At 37.4% G+C, this 12,500-nt stretch overlaps 1 protein-coding gene across 1 annotated transcript in view; it reads left to right on the top strand.

The window, feature by feature from the left end:
* The window catches only part of LOC133664306 (uncharacterized), a 59,108-nt gene that overhangs the window by 10,356 nt on the left and 36,252 nt on the right, over positions 1 to 12,500 (top strand). The window contains exon 8 of the mRNA XM_062068814.1: positions 9,813 to 9,934. Coding sequence (XP_061924798.1) covers positions 9,813 to 9,934 — 122 coding nt within the window. The remainder of the gene's footprint in view (positions 1 to 9,812; positions 9,935 to 12,500) is intronic.

The raw sequence follows: 12,500 nt of genomic DNA, 5'->3' as shown, positions 1-12,500 counted from the left end.
CAATGTTGGGTTCTGATGTTGATTTGACCATTGAAATTTGGTCATTTCTCAACCAATATTCAACAACACAAATACAACGTTGAAACAACATGCTTTTAGACGACGTTTATTCAATGTTGGTTTCTGACGTTGATCTGACCATTGAAATTTGGTCATTTTACAACCAATATTCTACAACACAAATACAACGTTGAAACAACAGACTTTTTGATGACGTTTAATCGATGTTGGGTTTTGAGGTAGATTTGACCGTTGAATTTTGTTCATATCCCAACCAATATTCAACAACACAAATACAACGTTGAAACAACAGACTTTTTGATGACGTTTAATCGATGTTGGGTTTTGAGGTAGATTTGACCGTTGAATTTTGTTCATATCCCAACCAATATTCAACAACACAAATACAACGTTGAAACAACATGCTTTTTGACGACGTTTATTCAATGTTGGGTTCTGACGTTGATTCGACCGTTGAATTTTGGTCATTTCCCAACCAATATTCTACACGACAAATACAACGTTGAAACAACATACTTTTTGATGACGTTTAATCAATGTTGGGTTTTGAGGTCGATTTGACCGTTGAATTTTGTTCATTTCCCAACCAATATTCAACAACACAAATACAACGTTGAAACAACATGCTTTTTGATGATGTTTAATCAATGTTGGGTTCTGATGTTGATTTGACCATTGAAATTTGGTCATTTCCCAACCAATATTCAACAACACAAATACAACGTTGAAACCACATGCTTTTTGACGACATTTAATCAATGTTGGGTTCTGACGTTAATTCGACCGTTGAATTTTGGTCATTTCCCAACCAATATTCAACAACACAAATACAACGTTGAAACAACATACTTTTTGATGACGTTTAATCGATGTTGGGTTTTGAGGTAGATTTGACCGTTGAATTTTGTTCATATCCCAACCAATATTCAACAACACAAATACAACGTTGAAACAACGTGCTTTTTGACGACGTTTATTCAATGTTGGGTTCTGACGTTGATTTGACCATTGAAATTTGGTCATTTCCCAACCAATATTCAACAACACAAATACAACGTTGAAACAACATGCATTTTGACGACATTTAATCAATGTTGGGTTCTGACGTTGATCTGACCATTGAAATTTGTTCATTTCCCAACCAATATTCTACAACACAAATACAACGTTGAAACAACGTGCTTTTTGACGACGTTTATTCAATGTTGGGTTCTGACGTGGGTTTTGACCATTGAAATTTGGTCATTTTACAACCAACACTGAGATCCAACGTTACACGCCAACGTTTTCTCAATTTACCAACAACTATTTTGTAAGATGGTTTCCAAGTCCGTTTTAAAGGTATAATCAACGTTGTGTCAACGTCTCGTGCCTGCTGGGTTTGGTTGAGACCTATTCGGTGCATCATGTGGCAGGTAAGGGTGGGTTTATGTCGAGGACCAAATATTGCCGTCTGACACAGAATTCAAACAAAAGGTATTTGCATTTAATATTACCGTCATGAAGGCAACTATTTTCAGTCATGCTCCTCTCTAGATCTTTGCCTAAAATGTCCTGGGGGGGCTTGTTGTGGCAGAGGTTTGGACAGACTGTGTTTGTGTCCGCAATAACGAGCGCCGTCTAATAAAAAAAAGTCTTTTGTGTTGACGCGGAGCACAGCGTGTGTCGTCTGGTGGCCACGGGGGACGACAACCTCGGCCCTAACATCAAAACCAGCCACGGTTTTCGGGATGGGGCCACAGTGACAACATGCATATGCCGACCCGAATATTTACACCACTCTCTATCTGGATCCTGCTGCTGTGGATCCAGGACCAGGTCCTGGCTTGTCAGCCTGAAATAGAGCGAGAGCGTGCTCGAGTGTGTCAATCCAAGCAAATGAGCTGCGGAAGACCCTCCGCATTTTGAATTAACCGTTGAATTTTGATCATTTCCCAAAGAATATTCCACAACACAAATACAACGTTGAAACAACATGCTGTTTGACGACGTTTAATCAATGTCGGGTTCTGACGTTGATTCGACCGTTGAATATTGGTCATATCCCAACCAATATTCCATCCATCCATCCATCTTCTTCCGCTTATCCGAGGTCGGGTCGCGGGGGCAGCAGCCTAAGCAGGGAAGCCCAGACTTCCCTCTCCCCAGCCACTTCGTCCAGCTCTTCCCGGGGGATCCCGAGGCGTTCCCAGGCCAGCCGGGAGACATAGTCTTCCCAACGTGTCCTGGGTCTTCCCCGTGGCCTCCTACCGGTCGGACGTGCCCTAAACACCTCCCTAGGGAGGCGTTCGGGTGGCATCCTGACCAGATGCCTGAACCACCTCATCTGGCTCCTCTCCATGTGGAGGAGCAGTGGCTTAACTTTGAGCTCCCCCCGGATGACAGAGCTTCTCACCCTATCTCTAAGGGAGAGCCCCGCCACCCGCCAGAGGAAAGTCATTTGGGCCGCTTGTACCCGTGATCTTGTCCTTTCAGTCGTAACGCAGAGCTCATAACCGTAGGTGAGGATGGGAACGTAGATCGACCGGTAAATTGAGAGCTTTGCCTTCCGGCTCAGCTCCTTCTTCACCACAACGGATCGATACAGCGTCCGCATTACTGAAGACGCTGCACCGATCCGCCTGTCGATCTCACGATCCACTCTTCCCTCACTCGTGAACAAGACTCCGAGGTACATGAACACCTCCACTTGGAGCAGGGTCTCCTCCCCAACATGGAAATGGCACTCCACCCTTTTCCGGGCGAGAACCATGGACTCGGACTTGGAGGTGCTGATTCTCATCCCAGTCGCTTCACACTCAGCTGCGAACTGATCCAGTGAGAGCTGAAGATCCTGGCCAGATGAAGCCATCAGGACCACATCATCTGCAAAAGGCAGGGACCTAATCCTGCAGCCACCTAACCAGATCCCCTCAACACCCTGATTGCGCCTACAAATTCTGTCCATAAAAGTTATGAACAGAATGGGTGACAAAGGGCAGCATTGGCGGAGTCCAACCCTCACTGGAAACGTGTCCGACTTACTGCCGGCAATGCGGACCAAGCTCTGACACTGATCATACAGGGAGCGGACCGCCACAATCAGACAGTCCGATACCCCATACTCTCTGAGCACTCCCCACAGGACTTCCCGAGGAACACGGTGGAATGCCTTCTCCAAGTCCACAAAGCACATGTAGACTGGTTGGGCAAACTCCCATGCACCCTCAAGGACCCTCCCGAGAGTATAGAGCTGGTCCACAGTTCCACGACCAGGACAAAAACCACACTGTTCCTCCTGAGTCGGAGGTTCGACTATCCGGCGTAGCCTCCTCTCCAGTACACCTGAATAGACCTTACCGGGAAGGCTGAGGAGTGTGATCCCACGATAGTTAGAACACACCCTCCGGTTCCCCTTCTTAAAGACAGGAACCACCACCCCGGTCTGCAAATCCGTTGATTTGACCATTGAATTTTGGTCATTTTCCAAACAATATTCTACAAAACAAATACAACGTTGAAACAACATGCTTTTTGACGACGTTTAATCAATGTTGGGTTCTGACGTTGATTTGACCGTTGAATTTTGATAATTTCCTAACCAATATTCTACAACACAAATACAACATTGAAACAACATGCTTTTTGACGACGTTTAATCAATGTTGGGTTCTGACGTTGATTCGACTGTTGAATTTTGGTCATTTCCCAACCAATATTCTACAACACAAATACAACGTTGAAACAACATGCTTTTTGACGACGTTTAATCAATGTTGGGTTCTGACGTTTATTCGACCGTTGAATTTTGGTCATTTCCCAAACAATCTACTACAACAAAAATACAACGTTGAAACAACATGCTTTTTGACGACGTTTAATCAATGTTGGGTTCTGTTGTTGATTTGACCATTGAATTTTGGTCGTTTCCCAACCAATATTCTACAACACAAATACAATGTTGAAACAACATGCTTTTCGACAACCATTATTCAATGTCAGGTTCTGACGTTGATTTGACCGTTGAATTTTGGTCATTTCCCAACCAATATTCTACAACACAAATACAACGTTGAAACAACATGCTTTTTGACAACCATTATTCAATGTCAGGTTGTGACGTTGATTTGACCGTTGAATTTTGATGATTTCCTAACCAATATTCTACAACACAAATACAACGTTGAAACAACATGCTTTTTGACGACGTTTATTCAATGTCGGGTTCTGACGTTGATTCGACCATTGAATTTTGGTCATTTCCCACCCAATATTCTACAACACAAATACAACGTTGAAACAACATGCTTTTTGACAACGTTTATTCAATGTTGGGTTATTACGTTGATTTGGCCATTAAATGTTGGTAATTTCCCAACCAATTTTCCACAACACAAATACAACGTTGAAACAACATGCTTTTTGACAACCATTATTCAACGTCAGGTTGTGACGTTGATTCGACCGTTGAATTTTGGTCATTTCCCAACCAATTTTCAACACAAATACAATGATGAAACAACATGCTTTTTGACGACGTTTAATCAATGTTGGGTTCTGACGTTTATTCGACCGTTGAATTTCGGTCATTTCCCAAACAATCTGCTACAACAAAAATACAACGTTGAAACAACATGCTTTTTGACGACGTTTAATCAGTGTTGGGTTCTGTTGTTGATTTGACCATTGAATTTTGGTCGTTTCCCAACCAATATTCTACAACACAAATACAACGTTGAAACAACATGCTTTTTGACGACGTTTAATCAATGTTGGGTTCTGTTGTTGATTTGACCATTGAATTTCGGTCGTTTCCCAACCAATATTCTACAACACAAATACAACGTTGAAACAACATGCTTTTTGACAACCATTATTCAATGTCAGGTTCTGACGTTGATTTGACCGTTAAATTTTGGTCATTTCCCAACCAATATTTTACAACACAAATACAACGTTGAAACAACATGCTTTTTGACTACGTTTAATCACTGTTGGGTTCTGTTGTTGATTTGACCATTGAATTTTGGTCGTTTCCCAACCAATATTCTACAACACAAATACAACATTGAAACAACATGCTTTTTGACGACGTTTAATCAATGTTGGGTTCTGTTGTTGATTTGACCATTGAATTTTGGTCGTTTCCCAACCAATATTCTACAACACAAATACAACGTTGAAACAACATGCTTTTTGACGACGTTTAATCAATGTTGGGTTCTGTTGTTGATTTGACCATTGAATTTTGGTCGTTTCCCAACCAATATTCTACAACACAAATACAACGTTGAAACAACATGCTTTTTGACAACCATTATTCAATGTCAGGTTCTGACATTGATTTGACCGTTAAATTTTGGTCATTTCCCAACCAATATTTTACAACACAAATACAACGTTGAAACAACATGCTTTTTGACTACGTTTAATCACTGTTGGGTTCTGATGTTGATTCGACCGTTGAATTTTGGTAATTTCTCAACCAATATTCTCCAAAACAAATACAACGTTGAACCAACATGCTTTTTGACGACCATTATTCAATGTCAGGTTGTGACGTTGATTTGACCGTTGAATTTTGATAATTTCCTAACCAATATTCTACAACACAAATACAACGTTGAAACAACATGCTTTTTGATGACGTTTAATCAATGTCGGGTTCTGACGTTGATTCGACCATTGAATTTTGGTCATTTCCCAACCAATATTCTACAACACAAATACAACGTTGAAACAACATGCTTTTAGACAACGTTTATTCAATGTTGGGTTATTACGTTGATTTGGCCATTAAATGTTGGTAGTTTCCCTACCAATTTTCCACAACACAAATACAACGTTGAAACAACATGCTTTTTGACAACCATTATTCAACGTCAGGTTGTGACGTTGATTCGACCGTTAAATTTTGGTCATTTCCCAACCAATTTTCAACACAAATACAACGTTGAAACAACATGCTTTTTGACGATGTTTAATCAATGTTGGGTTCTGACGTTTATTCGACCGTTGAATTTTGGTCATTTCCCAAACAATCTACTACAACAAAAATACAACGTTGAAACAACATGCTTTTTGACTAAGTTTAATCAATGTTGGGTTCTGTTGTTGATTTGACCATTGAATTTTGGTCGTTTCCCAACCAATATTCTACAACACAAATACAACGTTGAAACAACATGCTTTTAGACAACGTTTATTCAATGTTGGGTTATTACGTTGATTTGGCCATTAAATGTTGGTAATTTCCCAACCAATTTTCCACAACACAAATACAACGTTGAAACAACATGCTTTTTGACAACCATTATTCAACGTCAGGTTGTGACGTTGATTCGACCGTTGAATTTTGGTCATTTCCCAACCAATTTTCAACACAAATACAACGATGAGACAACATGCTTTTTGACGACGTTTAATCAATGTCGGGTTCTGACGTTGATTCGACCGTTGAATTTTGGTCATTTCCCAACCAATATTCTACAACACAAATACAACGTTGAAACAACATGCTTTTAGACAACGTTTATTCAATGTTGGGTTATTACGTTGATTTGGCCATTAAATTTTGGTAATTTCCCAACCATTTTTCCACAACACAAATACAACGTTGATACAACATGCTTTTTGACAACCATTATTCAACGTCAGGTTGTGACGTTGATTCGACCGTTGAATTTTGGTCATTTCCCAACCAATTTTCAACACAAATACAATGATGAAACAACATGCTTTTTGACGACGTTTAATCAATGTTGGGTTCTGTTGTTGATTTGACCATTGAACTTTGGTCATTTCCCAACCAATATTCTACAACACAAATACAATGGCCAAACCACGTTGATTTGGCCATTAAATGTTGGTAATTTCCCAACCAATTTTCCACAACACAAATACAACGTTGAAACAACATGCTTTTTGACGACCATTATTCAATGTCAGGTTGTGACGTTGATTTGACCGTTGAATTTTGATAATTTCCTAACCAATATTCTACAACACAAATACAACGTTGAAACAACATGCTTTTTGACGACGTTTAATCAATGTTGGGTTCTGACGTTGATTCGACCGTTGAATTTTGGTCATTTCTCAACCAATATTCTACAACACAAATACAACGTTGAAACAACATGCTTTTTGACAACCATTATTCAACGTCAGGTTGTGACGTTGATTCGACCGTTGAATTTTGGTCATTTCCCAACCAATTTTCAACACAAATACAACGTTGAAACAACATGCTTTTTGACGACTTTTAATCAATGTTGGGTTCTGACGTTTATTCGACCGTTGAATTTCGGTCATTTCCCAACCAATTTTCAACAACACAAAAACACTTTTGGAACAAAATGCTTTTTGACTACCTTTGTTCCACGTCAGGTTGTGACGTTGATTTGACCATTGAAATTTGGTCATTTTCCAACCAATTTTCAACAACATAAATACAACGTTGAAACAAAATGCTTTTTGACGACGTTCAATCAATGTTGGGTTCTGACGTTGATTTGACCATTGAATTTTGGTCATTTCCCAAACAATCTACTACAACAAAAATACAACGTTGAAACAACATGCTTTTTGACGACGTTTAATCAAAGTCGGGATCTGACATTAATTTGACCATTGAATTTTGGTCATTTCCCAACCAATATTCTACAACACAAATACAACGTTGAAACAACATGCTTTTTGACGACGTTTAATCAATGTCAGGTTGTGACGTTGATTTGACCGTTGAATTTTGGTCATTTCCCAACCAATTTTCAACACAAATACAACGTTGAAACAACATGCTTTTTGACGACGTTTAATCAATGTCAGGTTGTGACATTGATTTGACCGTTGAATTTTGGTCATTTCCTAACGAATATTCTACAACACAAATACAACATTGAAACAACATGCTTTTTGACGACATTTAATCAATGTTGGGTTCTGACGTTGATCTGACCATTGAATTTTGGTCATTTCCCAACCAATATTCTACAATACAAATACAATGTTGGAACAACATGCTTTTTGACAACGTTTAATCAATGTTGGGTTCGGACGTTGATTCGACCATTGAAATTTGGTCATTTCCTGATCAATATTGTACAACACAATTACGACGTTGAAACAACATGCTTTTTGACAACGTTTAATCAATGTTGGGTTCTGACGTTTATTCGACCGTTGAATATTGGTCATTTCCCAACCAATATTCTACAACACAAATACAACGTTGAAACAAGATGCTTTTTGACGACGTTTAATCAATGTTGGGTTGTGACGTTGATTTATTTGGTTATTTCCCAACCAATATTCAACAACACAAATACAACGTTGAAACAACATGCTTTTTAACGACGTTTAATCAATGTTGGGTTCTGACGTTGATTCGACCATTGAATTTTGGTCATTTCCCAACCAATATTCAACAACAAAAATACAACGTTGAAACATGCTTTTTGACGACGTTTAATCAATGTCGGGTTCTGACGTTGATTCGACCGTTGAATTTTGGTCATTTCCCAAACAATCTACTGCAACAAAAATACAACGTTGAAACAACATGCTTTTTGACGACGTTTAATCAATGTCGGGTTCTGACGTTGATTCGACCATTGAATTTTGGTCATTTCCCAACCAATATTCTACAACACAAATACAACGTTGAAACAACATGCTTTTTGACAACCATTATTCAATGTCAGGTTCTGACGTTGATTTGACCGTTGAATTTTGGTCATTTCCCAACCAATATTCTACAACACAAATGCAACGTTGAAACAACATGCTTTTTGACAACCATTATTCAACGTCAGGTTGTGACGTTGATTCGACCGTTGAATTTTTGTCATTTCCCAACCAATTTTCAACACAAATACAACGTTGAAACAACATGCTTTTTGACGACGTTTAATCAATGTTGGGTTATTACGTTGATTTGGCCATTAAATGTTGGTAATTTCCCAACCAATTTTCCACAACACAAATACAATGTTGAAACAACATGCTTTTTGACGACGTTTAATCAATGTTGGGTTCTGACGTTTATTCGACCGTTGAATTTTGGTCATTTCCCAAACAATCTACTACAACAAAAATACAACGTTGAAACAACATGCTTTTTGACGACGTTTAATCAATGTTGTTCTGTTGTTGATTTGACCATTCAATTTTGGTCGTTTCCCAACCAATATTCTACAACACAAATACAACGTTGAAACAACATGTTTTTTGACAACCATTATTCAATGTCAGGTTCTGACGTTGATTTGACCGTTGAATTTTGGTCATTTCCCAACCAATATTCTACAACACAAATACAACGTTGAAACAACATGTTTTTTGACAACCATTATTCAATGTCAGGTTCTGACGTTGATTTGACCGTTGAATTTTGGTCATTTCCCAACCAATATTCTACAACACAAATACAACGTTGAAACAACATGCTTTTTGACGACGTGTAATATAATATTGAACCACTTTGCTGTGTAACTGCATGCAAATTTGACTTCAAACCCACCCCCGGAAAGGGTGTTCAACAGTGCAAATGAAACGTTAGACGTTTTCCAGCTGAGGCAGCCTAATTTCCAACTTTCTATTCTCGCACCGATGGGATTTCGAGCGCTCACGTTTGAATTAACCGCAAAACGGCCGAGCTTACCCACAAGTACGATTGAGTCGGTTTAATGGAGGGCGCGTTGCACCTTTGTGGGACGGGTTATTGCATCCGTGGGGACGGTGCTGGCGGAATATTTTTATATTTGAAGCTGTTTGTGTTGTAAACAGCGTGCGTCTCCGTTGCTTTGCAGACAACCCCAGCCAGGTGTCCAGGGTTCTGGTTGCTATAGAGACTTTGGACCTCAACGACAACGCCCCCGAGCTGGACAGGCAGTACACAACAGCCATGTGCGACTCATCTACCATAGGGCAGGTCAGTATGTCTTACTGTATAGCTTGCATGTAGACACTGTTGTCAATATTAATGTATTTTTGCACAGATAAACAGTGGTGGTCAAAAGTGTACATACACTTGTAAAGAACATCATGTCTTGAGTTTACAATCATTTCTACAACTCTTATTTTTTTGTGATAGAGTGATGGGAGCACATACTTGCTGGTCACAAAAAACATTCATAAAGTTTTGGTTCTTTTATGAATTTATTATGGGTCTACTGAAAATGTGACTTGGTCAAAAGTATACATACAGCAATGTTAATATTTGCTTACATGTCCCTTGGCAAGTTTCACTGCAATAAGGCGCTTTTGGTAGCTATCCACAAGCTTCTGCTTGAAATTTTGACCACTCCTCTTGACAAAATTGGTGCAGTTCAGCTAAATGTGTTGGTTTTTCTGACATGGACTTGTTTCTTCAGCATTGTCCACACGTTTAAGTTTATTTTATTATTATTTTTGTAATTTTTTTTTCATAAAGAAATACAATCAGGTGTGCTAACGGACTGTATCCCTGCAGACTGTATTGATATATATTGATATATAATGTATATATTGTGTTTTTTATGTTGATTTAATACAAAAAAAAAAAAAAAATTTTTTTTTTTTTTTTTTTTAATTTCTTTTGCGGCCCGGTACCAATCGGTCCGCGGACCGGTACCGGGCAGCGGACCGGTGGTTGGGGACCACTGCTTTACACGAACAATAAAAACATAATATTCACTAAATAGAGTACTACAACAATGAAAACCAAAAGCAAAAAAAGAAACAGTATCAATAATAACTACAATAATAATAATATTAATAACGATATTGACAATAATAGTTAAACAATTGTAATACAAATATTTATTCTGTAAAAAAAATATATGTATATATATATATTTTTTTTTTAATATATTCTCGAAAACTATTAACCAATTTAGAAGCAGAATAAATAAAAATGGCAATTTACATGTAAATAATTTTTTTAGCATTTTTTTTTCTGTAATAACCGTCATAGACAGCCACAATAAAGGATGGACTTTAAAACTCTTTTAACTTGAAATATTAATAAGAAAATGTACAGAAAAAAAGAGTATTCTATCTTTTGTCAACTTTCAAAACCTCTAAAAGGCCTTAGTGGCCACATGCGTGGACAGCACCTTTTAGCTCTTATTTCCAAAATTGTGTACATTACTGAATTGGGGTCTTACGGCCACTTATGTGGACACTTATACTGCCATCTGGTGGTGTCAGAAGAGTATAACATACAATGGAATTTTGAAAAAAAAAAAAAGTGTAAAAATAAGAATGAGCATGTCACTAAACATGAAGTACACGTTTGTGTACTTATGGACTAAGTACATCATATATATATAAATATATAATATAAATTATATATATATATATATATATATATATATATATATATATATATTATATATGTATATATGTATATATATATATATATATACATATATATATATATATATATATATATATATATATATATACATATATATATATATATATATATATATATATATATATATATATATATATATATATATATATATATATATATATACTGTATATATATATATATTATATATATGATAATAATATTATATTATATATATTATTATTATTATTATATTATAATAATATATAATATATATTATATTATATATATTTATATATATAATATATATATATAAAGATGATTCTTAGTTTTTATTCTAATTAGGGTCCAATTAAAAAAAGCATGTAAACAAAAAACTTAAATTACTGCTCATAAACATTCACTAATCACAAATTAAAAATGTGTTGTGATTCACCTCTGTGGGATTAGATGTGGGATTAGACGTGGGATTTGAACCAGGAACAATGGCTGCCATTGATATATAGTTAAAATATCAATATTTTTTATAATGGAAACCATACGGATGTTTCCTCACACATGCACAAAAAGACGTTCAACATGCTCACTAGATTATTCTCACCCAAAAAAAAAAAAATGCCAAAGGAAGTAGTTGAATATTTCATCATCCTGTGACGTCTCATTAAAAGGTGTACTTGACGGCTACTTCCACTGATGTGTCACAGAATATAGTGACTTTATAGCGGTGTGGAATATATTCGTGAACAGGCAGGCGGGGTCCTCGGTGGTCTATTATCAGCACTCTCTCCACCTTGTAAATGCACTTTGGACTTCCTCTCACACTTTCGCTTTCGTTTTACAACATGTAGAAGAAAAGCTGGTTTTTGCATTTTCCCGCAGCAAATGTTAAATGAAAACAATTGTGTGCGTCTTAATTTCCCACCGGACGTCATTCTTCTTTTAACTACTTCTATGAGCTCCAATGTGGCCGATCTTTGTTTATTTGGGACCTTGACCCGTCTGTGGTTTGTTTTCTGCTTGTGCTTTTGTTTTTGTCACTGACTCCGATGGCAACGTTGTGGATTTCTTTCTAGCTGTCATCTGCAGCTTTGAAGAGGCGGGCGTAGTGGGGATGTTATAAGCCATGACTTGGACTTTTGTCAATTAAAAAAAATGTTATCTG

Source organism: Entelurus aequoreus, linkage group LG14 (genome assembly GCF_033978785.1).
Source record: "Entelurus aequoreus isolate RoL-2023_Sb linkage group LG14, RoL_Eaeq_v1.1, whole genome shotgun sequence".
Classification (NCBI taxonomy): domain Eukaryota; kingdom Metazoa; phylum Chordata; class Actinopteri; order Syngnathiformes; family Syngnathidae; genus Entelurus; species Entelurus aequoreus.
Note: the sequence above shows the minus strand (reverse complement) of the source record. Positions and strands in the feature narration are given on the sequence as shown.